This window comes from Rhinatrema bivittatum, chromosome 3, assembly GCF_901001135.1.
Source record: "Rhinatrema bivittatum chromosome 3, aRhiBiv1.1, whole genome shotgun sequence".
Lineage (NCBI taxonomy): Eukaryota > Metazoa > Chordata > Amphibia > Gymnophiona > Rhinatrematidae > Rhinatrema > Rhinatrema bivittatum.
In genome coordinates, this window is record NC_042617.1 from 271,977,466 (window position 1) to 272,004,491 (window position 27,026).

Genomic DNA, 27,026 nt, shown 5'->3' on the forward strand with positions numbered 1-27,026 from the left:
AATATTTTCAGAAAGTTGACAAGAATGTATTCCCACTTTGTGTGGCAAGGTAAGTGGCCCAGGATTGGGCGAGGCACTCTACAACTACTTAGAAATCCAAGAGGTCTAGGACTGGCCCATGCTCATTTTTACTGTTGGGCATTCCTTGTGCACACTTAGCAGATAAGAATAGACCAGAATGGGTGAATATAGGGAATGAAATCCATAATCCATTCACACTATTAGCTAAAAGAAGATTTTAAACAGCAAGGACCCAGTGATTGAAACCTGGGTAATCTGAATTGAATGCATAGACAATTTGGTACCAAAACTGGGAGATCAAGAGAGACCATGAACTTATTGGAAGACTTGAGAGAGAGGTGGCATTAGGCATCTTAAACAAATATTACACATTGAAGAAATCAAACCACTTCTGAACACACAAACTAAACTGAGTTTAGACTGCCCTGATGAAGAGAGGACAACTTTCAAAAGCCGTCACAGATGTATTGAGTTAGTACAGTAAAAAGGTATCACCCACAGCTTATTTGTTGGCTTTAATGCCACGTAGCCAAGTATAAGTAGGGCAATCATAACTCTTCTGAGGCAGGGATTCTGGAAATATTTACAATTTAGAAGCTGCCTACCAGAGCAAAAGGTTAGTGGGTCATATACTGTCACTGGTAAAGTTCAGAACTGAATATGTATGTACATATGTGGATGGAGCTTACTACCAAAGGCCGCTTCCTGAGGCTACACTGTCATAAGAACATAAGAAATTGCCATACTGGGTCAGACCAAGGGTCCATCAAGCCCAGCATCCTGTTTCCAACAGAGGCCAAAACCAGGCCACAAGAACCTAGCAATTACCCAAACACTAAGAAGATCCCATGCTACTAATGCAATTAATAGCAGTGGCTATTCCCTAAGTAAAATTGATTAATAGCCATTAATGGACTTCTCCTCCAAGAACTTATCCAAACCTTTTTTGAACCCAGCTACACTAACTGCACTAACCACATCCTCTGGCAACAAATTCCAGAGCTTTATTGTGCGTTGAGTGAAAAAGAATTTTCTCCGATTAGACTTAAATGTGCTACTTGCTAACTTCATGGAATGTCCCCTAGTCCTTCTATTATCCGAATGTGTAAATAACAGTATATTCCGGACTGATACAAAGTATGTGATCAAGTCATCTGACTTTTCCAAGGCAGGGTGGGAATACAATAAGCACACAAAGTCACAAAGGAGTCTTCATTCAAGGTTGAAGTTATGAAATGGATTGGAATATGATCTGGTGGGGTCCCTGTTGAATGAGGCGTGTTCTGCCCTATTTATTTGAACTTCTTACCACCAAAGCACTAAACCAAAACCATAAACTGATGGTAACACACCACCATCTAAAAGCAGAGAAGTGCCATTTTCATGTGGTGGTGGGGAGCAGCAACAAGTCTGGAGTATTATGAGCTGTAAATCGTGGATAGATTTTGTGTGTTGTGGTCGGCGGTCCGCGGGCTCCTCTCACGAACTGCCACACTTACTCCACAGGGCAGGTCTCACCCTTCGCTTTCTGATGTGGCCGGCCTCCCGGAATTCTTGCGGCACGGCGCCACTCACCCGCGTGGCAGGACGCCGCTGACTGCCCTCTCAGCAGGATGCTGCTACATCCTCCAGCTCTGCTTCTAAGGTGCGCATGCACCCAACATCACTAACTTTAAAGGCTCCAAGGCGGGAAAGGGCTGAAGGCACCTCTGGATGACTTCACTCCTCTGGTCTATAAAGGCCCCTCCAAATGTTCCACTGATGCCTTGGCAACAGGTCTCCCTACTGCCTGAGTAGCAAGCATTGCCTCCATGTTCCTGTCTCTGCATCCTACAGCTCCTGAGTCTTCGTCTCCAGTTCCTGTGTCTTCAGTCCCAGTGTCTTCATCTTCCATTCCAGTGGTCTTTGTCTTCTCCGTCAGTCCCAGTGGTCATCTCTTCAGTTCTTCAGTGTGCCGTCTTCTGTGTTGCTCCTCGCCCATCAAGTCCTGCTTCTCCGTTCCGCCTTTTCCTACGGACGGATTCCTGGTATTGTCCTTAGCCTGATTTTTGGACATCCTAGAATGCCACTTGCCACCAACCACTGCCTGTCTCTTGAATATCCTCGAATGTTGCCTGCCTCTGACCCTAACCTATGTCCTCAACAGAACCTCTGACGATCAGCAGAGGCCCCCATCTAACACCTGCCAGTCCCAGCACCCAAAGGCTCAAATTGAGGGGAACACGGCCGATATAGGCGAAGCTCCCATTGGGCCTCTGCCTGCCGATGATGGGGACTTGCAGGGCTCCTCCCTGCAGGATGTGCCAACTCCACCTTGGTCCAAGGGTCTATGACTTCAACATTGTGTTCTGACTAGGCTAACCATAAACCTTTTGGAAAAAGTTGAGTTAATGACCTGGAGTTTTGTCATCTAGCTTATCTTTATTTTACTGCCACTTGAATACTACTCTTTCTATATATTTTTTTTTAATACCAATTTGTAGTCTGCTTTCCAAAGGAAAAGAAGGCCTACCAGATCATTATGTCTGATGCCTGTGTGCATGTGTATGACCATGTGCACCAAGTTTTCAGGAGAGGTCAGGGGGTCCAAAGTGATCCTGACAGGAGTATATCTGAGGGCTTCCACACATTCCACGAAGATGTAGTCACAATTGTTGTCCCATAATGACTTTTCAATTTTGCATCTCATTCACACCAAATGTTCAGGACATGTCAGGGGTTCAAGGTGACCTTGAAAGAGGCTTTTTAGCCTACTTTCTAAAGGGAACAAAGCTTTCGAGTGTGTGTGTGTCCCTCCCTAATAACGTTTGTGTTTGGTGACCTCTTCACACCAAATGTTCAGGACATGTCTGGAGACACATGAGGATTCCCACAGGGGTGTTTTATTTCTGAATCCACGCATATTTGTGGACCATGGGCAAGCACATGCTACTTTGGCTCTGGCTGGAACTTCTTGTTGTTAAGGAATAGTTCCTTGCAGTTTCCGAGCTGAAGTCATAAGATATATACAATAGCTCAAATCTGCTGCTAACATTCAATTCCCATAGTTGGCAGTCTGAGCTTTGTTGTCTGTCCTTGGGGAGCATTTGGATCAGCATTCTTGTTGTGCTTCCTATGACTACTTGGCTAAGCAGAATCAGACCTCATTAATACCTGCATGGGGGACCACCAGGGAATACCAACGGGCTGAGGGAAACCAATGATCCACTAAGCAGTTTAAACTGCATATAGAAGAAGTATTTCCTTGTGTATTAATTGTTTACCCTTGGAACCAAAGGCTCCACCCCTGGACAGTCGTGTATTTAGCATAGGGACTGTAAAGTATTTCTTTCATTTTCTTCATATCTGAGTTCACATTTTTTTTTCTGAACTCAGCTTTTTATCCTCTGCAATTCTGTATCTTAGTGATTCCATGTTGTATTCAAAAAAATCTCAAGCAGATGCTCTGAAAGTGCCCTATGTTCCCATTAACTGTAGCAAAGAGTTGCTTGTGTGAGGCAGTAGAAGTGATTAAGGCGGGGTAGTGGGTCCCTCGTCTGTTCCCCTGCCACAGACTTTGCAGATCCTGGACCGATCAGGATATTGTTGGCAAAATGATGCAGAGGTGGGCCACTGCTTTCTGTGGCCCACGACATCTGTTCTTCCTTAGTGGTGCATGATCCCTTAGGAAAGAACGATAACTTCATGGCACCATTTCCACATGCACTTCTGCTTAACTGAAGACCAGACAGAGCTGCCCATTAGTGCGAATTCAGGGGTTCTGGGTAACTGAATCCCAGTAACCCTAGTCATATAGTCCCATTTCTTTTGTCAGAATGCACTAAATTATTGAACAATGACAAATCACATGCAGAAATGTGCTCCAAGCATTCCTGCCAGCAGAGATCAGGGATAGACTTATTGACTATGCTAAGCCTGATAACTGTCATATATACTCTATGTAGGACTTTGTGCGTTATTAACCTAGAATCACTATCTCATATGTTATATTTGCTCCTCAGCTTTTCTCAATCGGATGTTCAGCTCCCATTCACACCCTTTTCTCAACTTGTGTAGATTGTTTCCACTCTAAGCATGATGGAAAAGTTAGAGTGTATAGCAGCAAATGATGAGATTGACATAATTGGCATCACAGAGACTTGGTGTAAGGAGGATAACCAATGGGACACTGCTATATCAGGGTACAAATTATATCACAATGATAGGGAGGATCAACTTGGTGGGGGTGTGGCACTTTATGTCCGGGAGGGTATAGAGTCCAACAGGATAAAGATCATACAAGAGACTAAATGCTCAGTAGAATCTATATGGGTAGAAATCCCATGTGTGTTGGGTAAGAGTATAGTGATAGGAGTATACTACCGTCCACCTGGACAAAATGGTCAGACAGATGATGAAATGCTAAAAGAAATCAGGGAAGCAAACCAATTTGGCAGTGCAATAATAATGGGAGATTTCAATTACCCAAAGTTAAAGAGAAGTGAAACCCTTGCACATCCGCAAGTACTAGGAAACACTGGTGCAGGACAAATCTTACTCCCACCAATTTCAATAAATAGTATTTCATTCCAAACGTGTTCAATGTGTCAAAATTATTATATTGGCAACTCTGTAGTTCATAACAGTGACTTATTCCAGTCCCCCGACACGGTCCCGTGTTTCGCTATGGCTGCATCGGGAGGGACCAAGAGTTCAATTATAATCTGCAATATAAGGCAAATATAAATAAATGGTGGAACAAATGGCTACGCAAACATTTCAACCTACAGCTCACATACCTGTAGTAACAGTGACCGGAGCGCGAGTGCCCTCACAGGTGACAGTCATTTAAAGAGGGAAAAAGGCACGAAAACGGAATATCTCGCAAGAACAATCTAACCCAATTACCAGTCAGTCAGATTTCAATTACCCCAATATTGACTGGGTAAATGTAACATCAGGACTTGCTAGAGACATAAAGTTCCTGGATGTAATAAATGATTGCTTCATGGAGCAATTGGTTCAGGAACCAACCCACAGGGAGCTAATTTTAGATTTAATTCTTAGTGGAACGCAAGATTTGGTGAGAGAAGTAAAGGTGGTGGGGCCACTTGGCAACAGTGATCATAACATGATCAAATTTAAACTAATAACTGGAAGGGGGACAATAAGTAAATCTGCAGCTCTAACACTAAATTTTAAAAAGGGAAACTTTGATAAAATGAGGAAAATAGTTAGAAAAAAACTGAAAGGTGCAGCTGCAAAGGTTAAAAGTGTTCAACAGGCTTGGACATTGTTTAAAAATACAATCCTAGAGGCGCAGTCCATATGTATTTCGCGCATTAAAAAAGGTGAAAGGAAGGCAAAACGATTACTGTCATGGTTAAAAGGTGAGGTGAAAGAGGCTATTTTAGCCAAAAAAAAATCCTTCAAAAATTGGAAGAAGGATCCATCTGAAGAAAATAGGATAAAACATAAGCATTGTCAAGTTAAGTGTAAAACATTGATAAGACAGGCGAAGAAAGAATTTGAAATGAAGTTGGCCATAGAGGCAAAAACTCATAATAAAAACTTTTTAAATATATCCAAAGCAAGAAACCTGTGAGGGAGTCGGTTGGACCATTAGATGACAGAGGGGTTAAAGGGGCTCTTAGGGAAGATAAGGCCATTGCAGAAAGACTAAATGAATTCTTTGCCTCTGTGTTTACTAATGAGGATGTTGGGGAGATACCAGTTCCAGAGATGGTTTTCAGGGGTGATGAGTCAGACGAACTGAATGAAATCACTGTGAACCTGGAAGATGTAGTAGGCCAGATTGACAAACTAAAGAGTAGCAAAGCACCTGGACCAGATGGTATGCATCCTAGGGTTCTGAAGGAAATAAAAAAAGAAATTTCTGATCTATTAGTTAAAATTTGTAACCTATCATTAAAATCATCCATTGTACCTGAAGACTGGAGGGTGGCCAATGTAACCCCAATATTTAAAAAAGGCTCCAGGGGCGATCCGGGTAACAATAGACCAGTGAGCCTGACTTCAGTGCCGGGAAAAATAGTGGAAACTATTCTCAAGATCAAAATCATAGAGCATATAGAAAGACATGATTTAATGGGACACAGTCAACATGGATTTACCCAAGGGAAGTCTTGCCTAACAAATCTGCTTCATTTTTTTTGAAGGGGTTAATAAACATGTGGATAAAGGTGAACCGGTAGATGTAGTGTATTTGGATTTTCAGAAGGCGTTTGACAAAGTCCCTCATGAGAGGCTTCTACGAAAACTAAAAAGTCATGGGATAGGAGGCGATGTCCTTTCGTGGATTACAAACTGGCTAAAAGACAGGAAACAGAGAGTAGGATTAAATGGTCACAAGCAGACTGTGATACATTACAGGAGGACCTTGCAAGACTGGAAGATTGGGCATCCAAATGGCAGATGAAATTTAATGTGAACAAGTGCAAGGTGTTGCATATAGGGAAAAATAACCCTTGCTGTAGTTACACGATGTTAGGTTCCATATTAGGAGCTACCACCCAGGAAAAAGATCTAGGCATCATAGTGGATAATACTTTAAAATCGTCGGCTCAGTGTGCTGCAGCAGTCAAAAAAGCAAATAGAATGTTAAGAATTATTAGGAAGGGAATGGTTAATAGAACGGAAAATGTCATAATGCCTCTGTATTGCTCCATGGTGAGACCGCACCTTGAATACTGTGTACAATTCTGGTCGCCGCATCTCAAAAAAGATATAGTTGCGATGGAGAAGGTACAGAGAAGGGCAACCAAAATGATAAAGGGGATGGAACAGCTCCCTATGAGGAAAGGCTGAAGAGGTTAGGGCTGTTCAGCTTGGAGAAGAGACGGCTGAGGGGGGATATGATAGAGGTCTTTAAGATCATGAGAGGTCTTGAACGATATAATTGCGATAGAGAAGGTACAGAGAAGGGCTACCAAAATGATAAGGGGAATGGAACAGCTCCCCTATGAGGAAAGACTAAAGAGGTTAGGACTTTTCAGCTTGGAGAAGAGACGGCTGAGGGGGGATATGATAGAGGTGTTTAAAATCATGAGAGGTCTAGAACGGGTAGATGTGAATAGGTTATTTACTCTTTCGGATAATAGAAAGACTAGGGGGCACTCCATAAAGTTAGCATGGGGCACATTTAAAACTAATCGGAGAAAGTTCTTTTTTATTCAACGCACAATTTAAACTCTGGAATTTGTTGCCAGAGAATGTGGTTAGTGCAGTTAGTATAGCTGTGTTTAAAAAAGGATTGGATAAGTTCTTGGAGGAGGAGAAGTCCATTACCTGCTATTAAGTTCACCTAGAGAATAGCCACTGCCATTAGCAATGGTAACATGGAATAGACTTAGTTTTTGGGAACTTGCCAGGTTCTTATGGACTGGATTGGCCACTGTTGGAAACAGGATGCTGTTCTTGATGGACCCTTGGTCTGACCCAGTATGGCATGTTCTTATGTTCTTATCTTTAAGGGGAAAAGTCAATAGTTGCACCTCTTAATTTGAAATATGTTTTACATGCGGCACAGAATAAGCTGCCAAGGGAGTTGTCAAGATGTATTCTGACTTCACCTATTAAATGGGCTTGGAGACGATTGACGAAGATTTACAAAAGTTCTTCCCATTGTTCGCAATTATTAACAATACAGGGCAATCTAGATTTTCTTCCTGGTAGTCATTCTAAGGATTTTACAAAATGGGAGGTGTGTGATATTATCCAGTTGCATCATGTGCTAAGTGAATAAGGCACATTGCTTGCATTTTCTGTCTGTTTTCCTACCTGTAGTTGAAATATTACATAGCCTCTATGTCGGTACAGGCTCTATGGGCCTCATTTCACGAGTTCTGTAAAAGATCACCATCCAGGATACATAAAGGTTTGCAGAGGCACAAGCCTGTCATGGACTTTGCTGTTTTAGTGAACCGTTGGACGCATGAAAGTGGCTTTGAAATACCAGAGCGGATGGTGAAATTTTGTTTTCAACATATCACGGATCTTTCTGGTAATATTTACCTTCGAGAACTTCAGCGTAAATGTTTGCGTGGGTGTACATTTCTCAGGCGCAGGCCTGCAGGGCTGGTATTTCTAGTGCAGAGTAATGTGGAAGGTGTAAATTAGCTGCTAGTACTCTGACTCATGTCTTTTGGGCCTGGTCACATACCAAACAGTTTTGGATTAAAATGACTGCGTATCTATCTAAGGAGCTGGGTTACAAAGTCCCCATGGCCCCAGAGGCTATTCGTTTTGAACATTTGCCTCCTTTTGACACTCGGACATAAGGGAGACGCTTCTATTCTTCAGGAAAGCATGTTTTGCTTGGGAAAAAGGCTATTTTAGTGACTCGGAGAGATGATCGAGGGCCTTCCTTCTGGCAGTGGTGTAATTTCCTGCATGAGCTGATGCGAATGGATAGCAGAGCCTCGGATGTGTCCTTTAAGCGAGAAAGGTTTTCTTGCTATCTGGGATCATTATATTCAAAGTCTTTCTCCTGGAGTGAGAAGTCTGGTGGTGAATAATATATGACCTGAGGGGGGGGGGGGTTCTTTTTTTTTCTCTGTTGTTTAGCATCATCTGTGCACTTATTATTATTATTATTTTTATTATTATTACTGAGAATAGATGGGTCTAGGATTTGGGAGGGTATGGAAGGGGGCTGGGCTTTCGGAGGGGGATGTTCCTACTTTTATCAATACCTATGTTTTGCTATTGGCTTTCAGGGTGCATAAGAAACAAATGCGCTGTGTCGGCTTGTGTATTTGGTTTATTGAAATAAAAAAAACCATTTATCATAAAAGTCAAAGTCCTGGACTTCTGGAGAACCAACTTTGTTAAAATGGGGGGAATACATGAAAAAGAGGCTGCCAGGGTGGGAAGTTCTTTGTGAAGTAGAATAACAGTGGGCTAAATTTAATAAGGATCACAAAATTTCATGTTATGAAAATAAGTAAAATTAAGATGAAAAAGCGATCAGCAGGGTTTTCCAAAGGGATGGCTGACAAAGTAAAGGCAAAAAGATTAGCATAACAAGTCCTCTCAAAAAGGGGAGAAAAAAAAGGAAAAATATCTGATAAAGCTGCAGAAAGCAGGAAAGGCAGTCAGGATGGTGAAGGCAAGTGCAGAAGAAAAGATAGCTAAGGCAGTAAAGCAAGGGAAGACGTGCAGTGATTAGATTTTAAGAATGCGAGGAGAAAAGGAGGAACATGTGGAAGGTGACAAGGTAAAGTGGAAACCCTAAACAAATACTTTTGTTCAGTATTCACTGCAGAAGGGATTAGAGAAGGTCCTCCTGATTGTTGGTAGGGGGTACCAGCGGCGGATTCCGGGTAAAGATCGGCCCGGAGATTTTCCCCAAAACCGGCCCAGGAGATACCCTGTGATCTGCCGAGCGCCGACTCTGTCGCGGCCGTGCTTAGGAGACTACGTGACCAGAGCGAGTGGCCCACCGGGGGATGCCCGATCCTCCAATAGGCCAATCCGCCCCAAGGGGGTACATATGGCAGTGGCATAGATGCCACACTATTTACAGAAGAGAGAGTTTGTGCGTAACTGAAAGTAGACAAAGCCATGGGTCTGGATGGGAATCATCCTAGGGATATGAAAGGAGCTTGGAAGGGTTCTGGTGGTTCGCTATGGAGTGGTCCCATGTGACTGGAGAAGAGAAGATGATGTTCCTTTTCATAAAAGTGGTAATGAAGAGGAGACTGGAAACCACAGGATGGTTCGTCTGACCTTGATGATGGGAGAATTGATGTAGATTCTATCAAGGGAAAGAATAGAGAAGTATCTAGTATCCAGTAGGCTGTGGGATGTGAGCAAGGCTGGTATAAGGGTATTAGGTGCCCTAGGTGAACCTTACAGCTTTCTAGTCCCTTTTTCCACAGTCACGCATCCACACACACAATTAAGAATTATGTATTTATAATAAATGTACATAAAAAAGGATATTCAAAGTACAGTCTGCTGAGATAAAACTTCCACTTATTTGTGATGCCAACTGGAAATCTCTGCAAAAAAGCAAACAAGATACTTGGAATTCACTCTGAATAATTATGCACCATTGTTTTAATGTTTTGATTATGTTGTAAATCGCTTTGAGAGATGTAATCAGTAAGGCGATGAAGAAATATTTTTAAAATAAATAACAAGAGGAAGGAGGAATAGCCTAGTGGTTAAAGCAGTGGGCTATGAACTAGGAAAGCAGCGTTTGAGTCCTGCTGTCTCTCCTTATGACCTTGGGCAAGTCACTTTACCCTCCCATTTACATTGTAAGCCCTGTGGGGATAGGGAAATACCTCCAGTACCTGAATGTAAACCGATGTGATATCTCACATCAAATGTTGGTATATAATAAATAAATTAGTGAAGTGCCTCAGGGATCTGTTCTGTTCAATATCTTTGTAAATGATACTGTGGAGAGGTTAGACGGAAAGGTATGACTTTAAGATCTGCAACCAAGTGGACGCCCCTAAGGGACTAGAGAGAATGAGGTGGGATGTAAGACAACTTGAGGAATGGGTGAATGCTTGGCACTTAATGAAAAAAAAAAATACAGAGTCATGCATCAGGAATGCAGAAATGCAAGGGACCAGTACATGATGAGCAGCGAGAGACTTATGTGCACCAACCAGAAAATAGACCTTGGGTTGATCATATCTGATGATCTCAAGATAGTGAAGAGTGTGATAAGGTGGTGGCCAAAGCCAGAGGGATGCTAGGTACATAGGGAGAGGCATAACCAGAGATCCCAGTTTTCTGTGGCAGATTTTTCCAAGAATCTGTGGCCAAAGAGTAAGCAAATTCTGTGGCAGCTTTTTCAAAATTCTGCAGCAAGTGTGTGGCAAATTTGCATAATTTTGTATAATTTTGCAATTGAAAATGTTTTTCTACTTCATAAAAATAGTCATTTTCTTACATTTCTGTGTCCAGTTAATAGAGGTATAAGGGATGGAGGCGGAGGAAGGGGAGAGGATGGAGGAAGCAGGGAGGATAAAGAAAAGGAATGAGAGGAGGGAAGTAAAGGGAAGAGGGATCAGAAATGGAGAGGTGGGAAGAAAGGGAGGCTCGGGTTGGATGGCTGGAAAAAAGGGAGGAGAAAAGAGGAAGAACTGGAGATCAGCATGAAGAAGGAAGGAGGAATAATGGGGGAATGGAGGTCAGTTCTGAGATCTTTTGGGGGGGGGGGGTGCGAATGCAGAGAAAGAAGAGGGTAGAGTCCCCTAGCTCCAGCCCTGCTACCCTTCACATCCCAACCCCTATCCTCTCTCTCTCTCTCCCCTCCCCTTCCTCTTTCCACTCTCGGTTCTGTTACTGACCCCCTTCCCACCTGTCCCTACACAACCCCACCCATCCACCCTTCTTCAGCTCCTTTCACACAAACCCTGATTCCAAGTAAACCCATCACACAACCCCCTTCTCCCCATAATCACACCTGCCCCAGCTTCTCCATCAAGCACCCTATCTCCCTTTCCTATAGCCCCCTCTAACCTATCTCAGCGTTGTCCTGTTTCACAAATTCTCCACTCAAAACCCCATTTCCTCTTTCTCTTATCTCCCATCCTCTCCCACTTTACACAACCCCCTCCATCCCATTCAATTATCTTCCCATTCTACACAACCCCCTCCATCCCTTTCCCTTATTCTTCCTCTCATTTCACACGGAAAATACAGCACTCACCAGTGGTGGCAGTGGGGATGTAGAGGTGCCCACGGGTGCCCTGTTGCACCGGGTGCCACCGCTGGGGCCGGCTTGCTGGGAGGAGGGGAGACTATTGTGGCCCATGGATATGACTGCCGGGGTGCCACCAAATGCAGGGAGGTTCTGGGCCTGTGGCAGGGGAAACCCACTTGTTTTTGGAAGGGGCTCACCGTGAAACGGGATTAATGAGAGCGGCGGGAGCGATACGCCGCTGTCGTGGTGCCGCTGACGGTGCCAAGAAGGCAGAGGGAGGGAAGACTGTTGCTCTTGCTGCCAATGCAGAAGCCGGCACGGAGGGGAAGGTCGGAGAGAGCAGTAGGAGCAGCCAGAGCAAGCTCCTGTTGCTTGACCACGACAGAGGCAGGCAGCTGAGTGAGCAGCGCTGCAGTCTGAGAAGAGAAGGGTTGCAGCTCTGCCGGAGCTGAGCCAGCAGAAGGGCAGATTGGAGGAGCAGCAGCAGAGAGCCCGACTTGCTGCCACTCTGCTCCCACACAACTGGGGGAGAGGAGAAAAAAAGAACCAAGAAGGGGGTTTAGCAGCGCAGGGGCTAGAAACGCGGCCACGGGACAGCCACCTGGACTGCACTGGACCTGGGGCTGCCTGTGGCAATTCCTCTGCGGGAAGAGGAAGGTTTGGTAGCCCTTCCCCCATCGGTCAGTCGCAGAAACACAGGAGGGCCAGGGGCCCTGGGCATAAATAACCAGCAGAAAATAAAGAAAGTGCTAATTACTCTGCACAGGTTGTTGGTGAGACCTCATCTAGAATATCGCGACCGGGGCTGGAGGTTGTGCCTCTGAAAGAATATAAACATGCTGGAGGTGGCACAGAGAAAGCCACGAGCATAGCACAGGGTCTCCATTTATGTGAGCTGAGAATTAAGGACCGAGAGGAGAGGAGAGATGGGGGAGATATGATAGAAATATTCAGATACCTAAAAAAAAAAAAAAAAATGTAAATGAGACAAAGAGAGACCAGAGGTCATAGGAAGAAGATATAAGGGTTTTAGACTCAGTAGCAAAATTAGAAATGATTTCTTCCCGGAGAGGACGGTAGATACTCGGAATGGTCTCCTAGTGGAGATGATGGAGACAAAAAATGGTAACATAATTCATCAAAGCCCAGGATAAGCCCAGAGAGGGTGCCTCATTGCAGTGAAGTGAGGGGAAAGCCAGAGATCAGCGGGGGTGGGGGGTGGGGGGAGCTTATGTCACTGCACCAGGAACTAAATTGGGCAAGCTAGGGGCCCCGATGTAATCAGGTGCCTCAGCAGAGCGTACACTTTTATCCCCTGTTGTGCACACGTTTTTTTGCGCAAAAAAACCCCCAATGTGCACATAAAACTGTTCCTAGTGTTTAGTGCCTGTTGCAGGTTCACTGTGTGAGTGTAATAAACTTAAAAGACGTAAAGGGCCAGTATCTCCCCCCCCCCAGGCAACTCCCCTGGTGAGATCCGCCACTTCAAGACAGAAGGCCGGTATCTGCTGGGCGAGATCCGTCACGTCAACACAAATCGGTACCCCCGCAGGCTGCCTTCCATACAGCATCTTTTGCTTAAGAAAGCACAAAGCCACGCTCACTCACACTCTGAGTCAGCACACAACAGATGCTGGGACAATAGTGTTTATTATTAATACTAAGTTGTGTTCCAGAAAGCATGACAGAAACACAGATATAGCAAAAACAGTAGTTGCAGTGATAATAATGTAGTACAAGCACTTTTCTTATGACTAGGGCAGCTGAGCTGCTTCTGTTGATGAGCATTCTCCCTCTGTCTGTCCCTCTGCCATCTCCCTCCTCCTGCCTCTGTTAGTTATACCCTTTTCGTCTGCACAACTGAAACTGCCTACATTTTCAATTTTCCCAAAAAAAAAAATACTGGCTTTCTCTTGCAGTTAGTTCTCACTCCTGCACATCTGGTGTTTACTTCTTCTGTTCTCACACTTGTGATAAGTGACGTGATGTGAGTCAGTGTGAGAGCCCTGAGTCCACTAAAAGGTCTGGCTTCTGAATACATCCTTGGCCAGGTTTGTCAGACTTAGGCTAAGTATTAGCATTACAACACCCCCCCACATGGAAATCCCATGCTAATAAAAGACACTCACTATTATTTATTTATTTGTTGCGTTTTATATACCGTCATTCGGTGAAGCCATCATAACGGTTTACAAGATTTAAAAAATGCAATTTTCTTAACAATTGTGAAAAGTGGGTATAACAGGATGCATATTAAACAGAGGTTAATCATTTCTAGTCCAGAAAAGAGTCATTTATGAGAGGGGAGGGTTTGTTTGGTGCTGGTTGGAGATAAGTTATTTTGTGGTTTTTGGTTGAAAGTTCGTTTGGGTATTAGGATGATCAGAAGTATGAATGTCAATGTAGATTTTGCGAAATAGAGCCAGTGCAAGGATAATAGACACCATAGGTGAAATGTAAAGCTTTCTGCTCCCCTTCCCTCTCCTGTTGTGACCTCCCCACACACAATAAAAGAAATCATGTATCTATAAAAACAGATTTTTACATAGACATTCAAAGTACAGTCTTCTGAGGTAAGATATTATATTTACATGCACTGCTCTGCTTCCAACCAGAAAACCCTGCAAAAAGACACTTGGAAGCCTTTATGGCATCAAACCTTGTAACGCATATTGAATGTGGACCTGATGCTCAGAAAGATATGAGCAAATTGAATTTCAGATACAGTACAGTAAACCTCCTATACCAAAACAGCACTAATTGCCAGCACTCAAACAGTAATAACTCCACCTATGAAAAGGCATCGCTTGCAAATATTACATCAGGCCCTAAAACATCAGTATAGCTCCTATTAGGAAAACAGAACAAACCAGATCACTATAGATCCCTACACAAATGCCAGCAAATATCTCACCTTGGTTACATCCACAGAACACAGACACACCCTCACCAAATACAGAATAAGGAAACCGTAAAGTATAAATATAAATGTGCAGACAAAATACAAAAAACAGACTCTGTATGCAGTGCAACAATGGAAAAACAGAAACGTTGCTGTTTCTCATAAAATATAAATCAATAATAGTAAAAGTATACTAATAAAAATAATTCATATTTCAAAACAGCTGACAGATTAATATCCAATAATTAAAAACTCATGTAAAAATTTGCCAAATGCTGATAAAATATTTAAAAAAACAGCAGACACATCAAATAACACCCAATAATGAAAACTAATATGAATAAAAAAATGTCCCCACTTCCATACCTGGGAACGTTTGATTTCCAGATGCCCTGAGATTGTCATGAATCAGCAGGAGGAGTGTGTATAGCACACAAACTAACTTTCTCTTCTCTCTCTTATACACATGCTCAATCGCACAGCTGCTTCCTCTGACATATACATTCAATTCCACACACGGCACAGCCTCTCTCTCACAAACACACGCGCAATCACACACCCTGTTGGGAATGTGGACCCTTAAACCGAGGGGGAGTTGGCGCAATCTGCAGGGAGGAGCCCCTGCAGGTCCCCTCACCAATACCAGCCCTCATTCCCCTTAGGTTGAGCCCTCGGGTGCCAGGGCAGGCTGGACTTAGGCGCAGGCCTACGGGTAAGATGAAGATCCGACGAGATGCAGGTGAGGGGCCAGTACAGGAAGAGCACGCAGAGTCAAGTTCAGGCAGAGGTCTAGGCAGGCAGCGCTCAAGACGGGAGTCTCGATTCAGGCAGAGGTAAAGGCAGGCGGCGATCAAGCAGAGTCAGGAAGCAAGCCGAGGTCAAGCCAGAGCGTCAGTCCGAGAAGAAACCAGGAGTCAGTCCGAGGACAAGAGCCAATAATCCAATCCAAGAAGCAAGGAATAAGGAGGGTGGGGAATACAATAAGACAGACGGATGAAGGGAAACTTGACTGGAAGACAGGAACACACTCAGGAAGAAGAATCAGGAACAGGCATGTAGGCAATCCACTTCTCTAAAGGAGACGACCTATTGCTAAGGCACTGGAGGAAGGTGAGGGGTGGCCTTATATAGGCCTCTGCCTATGACATCATTCGGGAGCGCCACCGGACTGTTCCTGCCACTGGCCCTTTAAAAGTGGGGGAGACGGCCACACATGCCTAAGGAGGCAGATGAAGAAGCTGGGTGGAAGGCAGCCCCGGTTCTGAAGACCCAACAGCGTCCTGCCGCGTCGGGAAGAGAGAGGCAGGAGCGGTGCGGCCTGCCGGGAGCAGGGAGAGCACGGCGTTGGGAGACCACATGGCCTGGCCCAACTGGAAGATAGGAGCAGTGGGCCGTGGGGTTGACCCCCGGTCCGCCAAGCATAACACTTGCGCGCACGCTCACTCACACACACACACACACAGACGCAATCACATACACACAGCATCTCTCTCGCTCACAAACAGACTCAATCACATACACACATATGCAGCCTCTCCCTAATACAGACACAGACTCAGTCACATACACAACCTCACACAGCCTCTCCCTAATATAGACACCGACTCCATCACAAACCGGGACTCTCACAGCCTCTAACACATTCATTCAGTCACTTCCCCCAACCCATCAAAGCGTAAATAGTAGTAGTAGCAGCAGCATTCTTCTTCAGTCCCAACTAGGGACAGAATTTTTCCTCCTTCTCCTGACAACCTGCTCCAGCTCCCAATGAGGACGGGGCTGTGTGTGCAGCCCCCTGCTCCAGCACCTAATAGCTGCGGGGGGCCCTGCTGCAGCCTACACCTGCTCAGGCCGTGCAGCCCTGTTCCTCCAGCTTCCGACAGCCGTGTGGCCTGCAGCGCTGCTCCGCTCCAGCTGACTGCCATGGTGCTGCTTCTTCAGTCAATAGCCTGAGCCATCACAATCCAGTAGTGCATTAGCACTGCTGCGGTCTACCATTGTCAGAAGCCCACCGCTCCTGCTGACTATGGCAATCTTCCTGCCTCCCCCCCCCCCCCCCAGGCCCTCTGGACACTACTTGATCTTCTGGGCCATGGAGGCAGGAAAGAATAATGCGCCAACCCCAGCACTGTGGTATTCTAGGCAGCCGCCTAGTTTGCCTAGTGCTTTTTCTGGCCCTGGGTGCGCTGGCTTAACTCCGGATTTCTTAGAGCTGGAAATGTAATTCCCGGTCAGAGGTGGAGTAAAGTTTCCATGGCTAATGTTAGCCCTATGAGCAGAAGCTGCAGTACTGGCACCAGGCCCTATAATCAGGATTTATGTGCAGAAAACAAGCTTTGTGCACACAAAGCAGATTTACTGTGTTTAAACATGATTCATGTGCACAAAATGCATTTTTGTGCTGACAGCATTTTTGTGCACATAAATCATGTTTTTTTATTGCATTTTAAACAAAAATTAAACAAGGCATTTATTGTAATAATAACATTAGCGTTTGTATCTTATAAGAAAAAGAACATAATATACATTTTTTAACAATATAGCAATAGGCTCCAAACTCAAAAGGGAATATAGGGGGAAGCATCGCATCATGAGCGAATATATTATGCAGGAAAAATAATGATACAAGCAAACACTGACACCCCCCCCCCCCCCCCCCCCGTTTACATTTCAATAACCAGACATTCATGATACAATCCCCAAAAGACTCTTTAAGTTGTTCCTGGTCGGTAAAAAGATTATTTTGATAAATCATATTTTATGCATGCAAAACGAGCACAAATCGAGTTTTCTGTGTATAAGTTTTCTATGAACACAAATCAGGATTCCCCCTGCCACCCAAGTTAAAAAATGTGCGATAGCCTGTGCTAAATGTACATTTTAACTTGGGTCTATGGGCACATTTTCATGTCAGCACACTTATTTCAACGCCTGATGCATTAGCACAGCATTAGCTTACTGCATTGAGAGATGCAATTTTTTTTTTAACATGTGCATTAAGAAACTGCACTGAATTTCAGCATACGGTTTCAACTCGCACCTTATTACATCAGGCTCTCTAGATGGGCCTAATGGCCTTAAATGCTGTGATATTCCATGTTTAGGTTTCTGTATTAAGAGGTTAGACTAGATGGGACTGGAGATCTTTTTTTTAACTATCACTGTGCTTCAAGCAGTTAACAAGGAAAGAAAGCTCTTTACCATCCCCTGGTTGGAGCAGAGAGCTCCCCCCATTTACCCTGGTTGCTGTGGCAGTGTCTGAGCCCTCTCAAGAGCCTGCACTGCACTCTCTGTCTCTGAGGGAAGAGCAAATAAGGATGAAAATTGCAGAGCTGTGCCCTGGATTTCTGTGGAGAGTTCAGTGATAGATCGCAACACAGGAGAGATGCCCCACCCCCTGCCCGAAAAAAAAGGTGCCACTAATGCCGAATTATCAACAGACAGACATTCAGTTTTCTTTTCCTTAGGAGCAGTAGATTGATCTGAGAAATAGGAAATATTGAATTAATTTGGAGCTGAAAGTGCTGATGCTGTGGCCATCTTGGGGGACAGTGCCTATTTTAGTTTCAAACAGGGGCGCCCCCAGGATTCTGCATGATGTCAGCTTGCCTGTTCCTTTGCCTTCCTCTTTTGGCTTTTGGGTTCTCTTGTGTTTACACGAATGTATTTTCCCATGCTTTCACAATATAAGGCGAGCACATTTCATTATGGCAATGCTTCCCGTTCTTACGCATGTTCTTCCCAGAGCCAGTCTGTCAGCTGCTGGGGCTGTACCTTTCTGCGCTTTGCACAATGTGATACCTACATGAGGCCGATCATGATAAAAAGAGAGAAAAGGAAACCCAGGCTCGGTCCCAGCGGCTCAGTGAGAGCGCTGGGCATCGCCATGCAGAGGGGGATCTGGCTCCATTTCCGTAGCTCAGGTTTTCCGCAGCCTGGGTCAAGAAAGGCTAGATCATAAGCTCCTTGGAGCAGGGATTGTCTCATGTGTATCTATTCAGCACTGCCTATACTTTGTAAAACTGTTTAATAGTAGCAGTAGTACTAGTATTGGTGTTCTAGGGCCTGTTGTTATATTTATAATGTTGCTTTTTCGTAGGTACTGGCTCCCTTAACACTATTCCCTCCCCCACCCTACATACAGGCCGATACAGTAAGGACGCGGTAGAAAGAGTGTGGTAGTGCCGGGCGCACCCTCGTTTGCCGCGCGCACAGTTCGGATCACATACCGCTCGATACAGTATTTAAATGGCATGCAAATGCAAGCCGCGTCCAAAGCGCGTCCAAGAAGCGTCCATGAAGCGCAATCCATTTTACTGTATAGAGCGCTATACAGCACCTATACAGTATCCTGGGTGCGCTGGTACCTGTCATTTCAAATGACAGGTACCAGGAAGTGGATGGTTCTCCTACGCTCGGGCATCGGGGATTGCCAGTCCTCTCTCCCCCCTGAGCACCTGGATGGACCTCCGAGGTCATGCTGTTCGCTCATGCGCCTTCGCTGCTTGAGCGCCCAAATTGGAAGTGTGTTCATGCACCTTCGCCGGCGTTTGGGCGCTCAAGGGTCAGGGGTGACGTCACAAGCTGCAAGATGGTGCTGGGGAGGGAGTGAGCGGCGGAACAGAGGCAGGCAGGCAGGCCAGCCGGAGCTGCCCCGCATGCAGGAAAGGTAGGGGAGCCGCCGCCCCGCCCTGGCTCCACCGCTCTGGCCATCTTCCAGTTGCTTGCCAGTGCAATTTTTTTGGCATGATGAGCTCGCACCGCCTGTACGTCCCATTTGGGCGCTCAAGCCAGCGAAGGTGCCTTGAGCGCCCAAATTGGAAGTACAGGCGTGCGTTCATGCATCTTCGCCGGCGGGGGCTGCTGGAAGCCGCCTCGCGGAGAGCGCCCGACCCGCCCCGGGCTGCTGAAGCGGGAGAAGGAATGCTGAAAGAGAAAATGAAGAGACAACATGAGCCAAAGCGGAAGAAGGAATGCTGGAGGAGAGAATGAAGGGTTGTGAGCCTAAGCGGGAGAAGGAATGCTGAAAGAGAAAGTAAAGGGACATTTGTGAGTCAATGTCCCTGTCCCTGTCAGCGCGGGCCCGTACGGGAGACCAGCACCCATGGATGCGGCCAGGGCAGGTGAGCGGGGGCTGGGGGAAAGTTTGCCCGTGAAATTTCACTGGCAAACTTTACCGCCTACCCTCTAACGCAGGGGTAAGGGTAGGCGGTAATTTAGCAGGTTAAAGGCGCGGCTAAACTGCAGGTTAAAAAGGCGATAGTCGGGGCGCACATTACTGTATGGGAGGGAATAGCTAATCGGAGCGTTTACATATCATATACATGCCGCGGGCGGAAAGGGTTACCCGTTGATTTAAAGAAGCGGTAAAGATGGCTTAAAAGGGATAGTGAATCGTGGGTTGGACTTACGCGGCCAAATTGCGGATACAAAGCGGGTTAGAAACGGGGTAATCGCGGCCGCGCTTTACTGTATCTGCCTGTTAGAAAAGTGACTGCGGAAAAAGACCACATAAGGCGCATGTGCCACACCGGGTTCTATGCACATCCCTAATTTTCAAAGACATTTCAGGTCTCAACAGTGGGTTAATATGTGCAATTTAATTGAAGACAGGGACCATTTTTTTTCTCATTACCAGGCAGTTTGTGAAGTTGCCAAAAAACACAGCATATATGTAGCACACCTCCTATTGGGGAAAAAAAAAAAAAACAGTACAAGCTGGACTACTACAGATTTCTACACAGAACCTGCATGTTAGCAGAATACCTCACCTCAGTCTCACACACACACACAACACAGATAAATCCTCACAAAAAAAAACAGACTAAGGGACCGCAAATCTGCAGACAAAAACTGAACTCTTTCTTGCTTGTCATCCAATCCAGCCTCACACCCCCCTCCCACCCCCTTCCCTGGAGCTGCCTGAGACTGGGGCGGAGCGGGATGGGTTGGGGAGAGCCAGGACTGGTTTGGGGAGCTGAGTAGCTCATCTCTAGCCTATCATATTATCTATGGGATTAGAGCTGAATTTGGAGTGATCTAGTTTGGGTGTCGTGTGGTCTGCAGGAATCCTGATGGGTTAAAAAGTTTGAAAGCACTTGATTACCTTCAGTTTGGAAATTGTGCAGAATAGTCCTATCCTACCCGTATCAACTGAAATATTGACTTTAAAATTGGATAAAGTAGCGTGGTTGCCATGTTAACCTACTTGAATGCACTGCAATAAAGATTAACAAACAGACAATCAAAATAATAATAATAATATGGCATCCATTCTATTGACCTAACAATATAGTGTGAGATTAATTTTCAGCAGACCACCTACAGCTAAAGTCTGAGTGCACAAAGTATATGTAGACTTTATCCTCATTTTCTAAGTGGATTTATGCACATTGAATCGGCTTTGAAAATTAGGGATGTGCACAGAACCCACCCAGTGTGGCACATATGCGAGTGGATTTATGCGCGTACGTTTTGGAAATGGAACATCTATCTGTGTGTAAACAACTTCCCCATTCCCCCAATTCCACACCCCGGGGCACCTCTTTCTAAGGCGGGTAAAAGTACACATGAAAATGGCTTCTCCGCGTCCTCATAGCTGCGCAAATCCTCTGGGCAATTTTCAAAAGCCCATTTAGGTTTTCTGCCTGCAAAAGTCCTTTTCAAAGATCAGGTCCTTCGAGGGTCATTTTCAAAGTTATGTTTGCAGGTAAAAGGTTGCTTTGCCTGTGGAAGTGACTTGTTAGAAACTTGCCTACCCTTTTCTGCCCTTGATTCAGGTCTTTCTTTCCCGTGTTGCCGGACAGATCTCTCTCCTCTGATCCAGCTTTAGATATGCAGATGGACTCACTTCTTAACTTCCAAAACATTTATTTCAGAGCTGTGAAGAAACGTAGCACTTACTGCAGAATGAAATGGAATCAAGAATCATTGTAGGGATCCTCTGGATTGCCGCAGCTGCGCAGAGGTTTTCTGGAATACTTTCATTGAAATCGGTGGCTAAAAAGACAATGTTTTCATTGGGTCTCAGAAAGAGAAACAGGAAGGTGTCGCAGGCTTTGCTGCTGGGCCTGTTTTCTAACCTGGACAACTTCCCCGCCCCGAGGATGCTCTTGGAGGACTCTGGGGGAGCAGCTGGGGAAAACGATTGCATCAAATAAGGAAATGCAGAAACAGGTCACATCCCACGCGAGAGGGTCAGATCAATAACAATGCAACTCGAATGACCCGCGAGCAAAGATTAGCTGCTCCGGCAGGGCAACAAAACTAATCAAGACAACCCGAGGTCAGTGGGTGGCAGTGTTAACAGAAGAATCATACATGTTGTATGCTGCGAGTACAGCAGGCAGAATGCCATCCGATTCGCGGGTAAACTTGCACACATGTGTCCTGTATGAGCGGAAGTGTACACGGACTGAGAGGAGGCGTTTCCAGGGGCGGAGCTGGGGGGGGGGGTTGGACTTTTGAAAAGCGTGTCTCCAACTGTTCCCGGACATTTTCCCGCACACACAGGCCAATACTGTACAGCGCGCTCCGGTAGAGTTAGTGTCCCTAGCGCCTCTTTTTACCGCGGGCCCCCATTTGCTGCATCTTCCCCCCCCCCCTGAATCGCGCGCACAGGAGAGGGGCCTGGGCGCGCGCCCGCTCTCCCGCGACTCTTACTGAATCGGCCTGATATAAATTGGCAGGGTGCAATTGTGTGCTGGTGGGGTAGTTTTCAACAGGGACCTTCCCGCGTAAATTCATTCAGAAAATGGGCGTAAGCGAGGTGCGTCTTTGCCAGCTGTATTGATCGGGCTGTTACGAAATGATCAGCTTTCGGGAGCTCACATTTCCTTTCTTGGGTCACCACAGAATGTGCAAACAGTGAAAAAAAAAAAAAGACGTTTGGCCAGAAAATATGTGAGTCACGCATGGCGTCATTTTCAAGTGCCCGCGGCGGGCTAAAATCTATGAGTCCTTTTTTACCCTCAGACATGAGCCTGATTTCTCAAAGTGGATTCATGCACATAAATCTGTTTTGAAGATTCGGGGGAGGGTGAGTGTGCTTGAGAGGAGGCGTGACTTTGTACTTTGTACGTGTGGCTTTACACACAGGCTTTTCGGAAAATCAAAAGCAGGCTTGGAAATCCCAGTCGTGCCTCAGCTCCACTCCCGGAAAAGTCTCCGTGCTGTGCACGTAGAAGTGCGCAAGCGGTTGTGTTCAGCGCGCACGTGTACGGGCAGAAACACCCCCCTCCCCCTCAAATTGATGTGCAAATGGCGATTTTCATGCAGAAACCGGGGTGCAAATCAGGCCCAAAATGCATGCCCGTGATAGGGGAAATGGGAAGAGAAGAGGCGGGTGGAGTTTGTAGTCATTTTCTAAATAAAAAAAAAAAAGGGTGCCGGCTGGGGCCCAGCAGCATCCTCCCACCTTCCACATTTTCCCCAGTGGAGAACCGGAAGCAAGTTCAGAAAGGCCCCCGGGATGGTGACCTGGCCAAAAATGTCACCACTGGCTGGGGGTCGATGCGTTCGGGAGTGCTAGTCTTTCAACCTTTATTCTATTTTTTTTAAGGGACTTTCCTGAACCCTTGGGAGCTCCCAAGTTTGAGAACAGCATCCCAGAGTGCCCCCCCCCCCCCCCACCCCGACCTGGATCTGGTGGGCTCTGACATTATCAGGGAAGCGGTCGGAGGCCAAGCTGCGTGACGAAATCTGCTAGGGCTGAAGCACAAGGGAATTCCAGGGCCTTGAGCTGTGAATCCCGTTGATTAATAATAATAAGGAAGTGTCAGGAGAAGCCGAGTGCTACCGCTTACCGAGATACTTTAGGAGTGTTACAGAGCACACAGTGCTCCCGTGTAAAAGTCAGGCAAACGCTCCCAGACATCCCACCTGCATACTCTTCCACATCTTTCCCATCACACGTTCGCAACCTTGGGGTTCTTATTGATAACCATCTTACTTTCAAACCCTTTATTAAATCCATCATCAAGGAATGCTATTTTAAGCTCCAAACCATAAAAAAACTTAGACCTATGCTACACTTTTCTGATTTCCGCACTGTACTCCAGTCTATCATTTTATCTAAGGTAGACTATTGTAATGCACTTTTGCTAGGCATTCCCGTTACTCATACTAAACCCTTACAACTATTACAAAATGCTGCCGCTAGGATTCTAACTAATTCAAAAAAAAGAGATCACATCACCCCCACACTTATCGAACTTCACTGGCTCCCTATACATTTCCGAATTCGCTATAAAGCCCTTTCTATCATCCACAAAAGTCTGCTGAACTCTAACCTTAACTGGATTAACCCCCCACTCCTCCCCCGTACTTCGATTAGACCAACACGTACAGCCCTCCAAGGAACCCTACGCGCCCAACCTATCAAATCTTTTAAATTATCCTCCACCATAAGCAGAGCTTTCTCTCTCGCCGGCCCATCTATTTGGAACTCCCTGCCCTCTGATATACGCCTGGAAACATACACTCCTACCTTCAAAAAAAAACTGAAAACATGGCTCTTCCAGCAAGCTTACCAGATTTCACCAGCCATTACTTAAACCCCCCTGTTTTACTAAAACTCTTTTTAACTAATAATCCTACTATATGACTAAGGAATTCGACTCTGTGGAATCTGTATTATGCCCTTCGATTTGGTACTTTTGAATCGGCTATTTATGTCAATATCTATTGTTTATAGTTTTGTTCTTATATGTATATAGTGATTATGCTGCATCTATTTATTGACTACATGGACTCTGCCCAGTATAGTCAGCTCTATACCCTTCCAAGTTTTAGCCTCCTTTTTATCAGTTACATGTAAGGGCCCCGCCCAAAAGTTACGCTGTTTTAAAATGTTATATGTAAGGGTTTCCGCCCATCTGTTACTGTTTAATTGTAAACCGATGCGATGTGTGAACGGTCATCGGTATAAAAGAGACTTTAAATAAATAAATAAACGCCTTCGGAGATTTTACTGCCGTCTCCTGGAAAAATCCGTGCAGGATAAGAGGCTTGGGGATTCCACCTTCCCCCACCCCCCAAACCAAATGCAGTCAGTTTTGAATTTGCATCTAAAGGAGGCGGACAGGTGACGTAAACTGGCAGGAGAACCAGAGGCAGGCCCGGTAGAGCAGGAAGCGTTTGGCTCTGATGGAGCAGAACTGTAACAGGGAGATGGTGACCATGTTTTGAATGAATAAACAGGCAGTCTAAGGGACCTGCTTACTAGAGCTTTTCTACCATTTTGTGTGAATGGGGGAAAAGGTTTTGGCAAAATTGGGCCCTAAGAGAGACAGAAACTGCTGCCCTTTCTGACCTTGGGCAAATCACTTCACCCTCCATTGCCTCAGGTTCAGACTTAGATCATAAACCCTCTGGGACAGGCACCTACCTACCATAAAAGAATTTGTAACTCGCCTTGAACGCAGATTTGGGAAGGCGAGTAATTCAATCCAAAATAGCTCTAGCATGTCCTGGTCCTGATGATGCTGCAGCGCCCTGGGCAGTCACTCTTCCTCCTTGTGCCTTGCTCTCTATAAATGTATGCAAGCAACAATGATGTCATTCCTTCCCCGTTTTTTCTCATTTCACAGGCTGTCATGCTTTGGCAGCCCTGACATCGCTGACATCGGCAGAGGCGTCTGCTCTTCTCTTCTGAAAGTTTGTGAAGAAGTAAGGGAGGAGAGCACCACAGCTAAAAACAGACCGTCTTCATAATTTCTGGGTTATGATGATTCATTCTGTGGTTGAAGCGGAATCTGAGCGTCAAGATGCATTGGTGTGAAGCCCCTCGGTTGGCCCAGCCTTATTATTTCTCGAACACATGCTCTCCATTTTGGAATAAGCATCTCGGCCAACAGAAGAGAAGGACTCAGCCGCCAGCACTTATTAACAGCTGCTTAGTATTTCCAGCTCTGAGGAGAAGCAGTCGCCAGAGTCTGTGAGGGAATGGCACAATGCAGGCTCTGAAGCTGAAGACTCTTGATGCTGTGCGATGGCTGCTGCTCAGAGATCAGCTCGGGCCTTCCAGACTTTTATAGAAATATAATAAGGACAGTGATGGAGGGTGATTCTTCTCGGCCTATGACCAGCTGAGCCTTTTAAGCTCAGTCATTGTTACTGGAAATTAAGCAAACTTTTTTACTGTTTGCTTTGACAAAAGACAAATATCATGGAAAGAGGAGAGATCCTTTGTTGGTTCACAAGAGTAATCTTTCTCAGTCAGTGAAGGGCCAGTTTAGTAACCAACACTCAAAGCCTGGTGTGCTTCGGTGATCATGCACCTATGGCTTGGGAACAACAAGTGGCTGTTCAAGGCTTTCAGCAGGGCTGGTTTTGGGGGCAGGTGACCTGGGCAGTTGCCTGGGGCACCGTCAGCTGAAGGGCATCCTGAGCACCATGGCAACGGAAGAGAGGCCCAGTCTGGCTAAGGTGGATCCCATCCCACCATGGTCAAAGAGAGGATCTGGAGTGGTGGGGGGGGGGGGGATGGGACACTTTTCTCCCGGGTCATGATTTGCCCTAAATCCAGCCCTGGCTTTCAGTGTGGCTTTTTAACACCTGAGAATATTTTGAACATTAAATGGCAATATGCTGTGGTTGCCCTGTGAGCCTTTTATACTTAGGCCACTCAGGTGAGTGTCCTCTCCAGGTGATTTTAGACATGTAGTTCAGGCCTTGGTCCTTAGCCATGCAGACAATTGAAATGCCATTTATTTATTTATTTTCACAATTTTTTTATGCCATTCTATCCGCGGTTCTAGGCAGATAACAAAGATACATACATAATTAATTAATACAAATAAACATAGAAAAACTAAATAATATATAAAATAAAAACCATATTAAACAACAAAAGTGTATTAAACAAGTAATAAAAGCAAATCATACTTATTAAAAGACTGAAAAACTAAACTAAAAACTGAAACTAAAATCACATTTCCGCATTAAAAGTTTGCTTGTAAAAGAAAACTTAGACATGCTGGGTATTCTTATGTAAAAACCAAGGAGACCATATTTTATTTATTTTCATAATTTATATCCCACTCCATCCGCAGTTCTAGGCATAATGGAGGCAGATATTTTACATTTTCTTGAAAAAAGTGTATAATCTTTACCAATATAGTAAAACAACTCTGTTCCAGCGTATCAGATTGCTATCCATATTCTTGTCCGAAAACAGCATGGTTGTCATCGCGTAGTCTAGGTTTATCAGCTAGTTTACTTAAGGTGCTGAAATTAGTACAGAATGCAGCTGTCAGGATTAGTTTTGGGCTACCCTGGGGCAGCAAGTCTACAAGAGTTCGTAAGGAAACTTCATTGGTTGCCTGTAGCACGACATATTGAATATATGTTGTTAAGCGCCACACCATTTTTTATGATGCTTATGGCCAGGGAGACGAGAACACTTAGACTTTTGGTAGAAAGCATAATTTTTTA

The 27,026-nt window shown here is 45.2% G+C and overlaps 1 protein-coding gene across 3 annotated transcripts in view; it reads left to right on the plus strand.

Annotated features, from left to right (window-relative positions):
• CACNB3 (calcium voltage-gated channel auxiliary subunit beta 3) overlaps positions 1–27,026 on the plus strand; it is a 122,657-nt gene that overhangs the window by 58,024 nt on the left and 37,607 nt on the right. Inside the window, exon 1 of one of the 3 annotated variants that reach the window (XM_029594630.1) lies at positions 22,184–22,359. The exons of the other annotated variants lie outside the window; for them this stretch is intronic. Within the exon in view, the coding sequence (XP_029450490.1) occupies positions 22,345–22,359 (15 nt within the window). The 5' untranslated portion in view covers positions 22,184–22,344. Of the gene's footprint in view, positions 1–22,183; positions 22,360–27,026 lie in introns of those variants that run through there. 3 annotated transcript variants of the gene reach the window in all.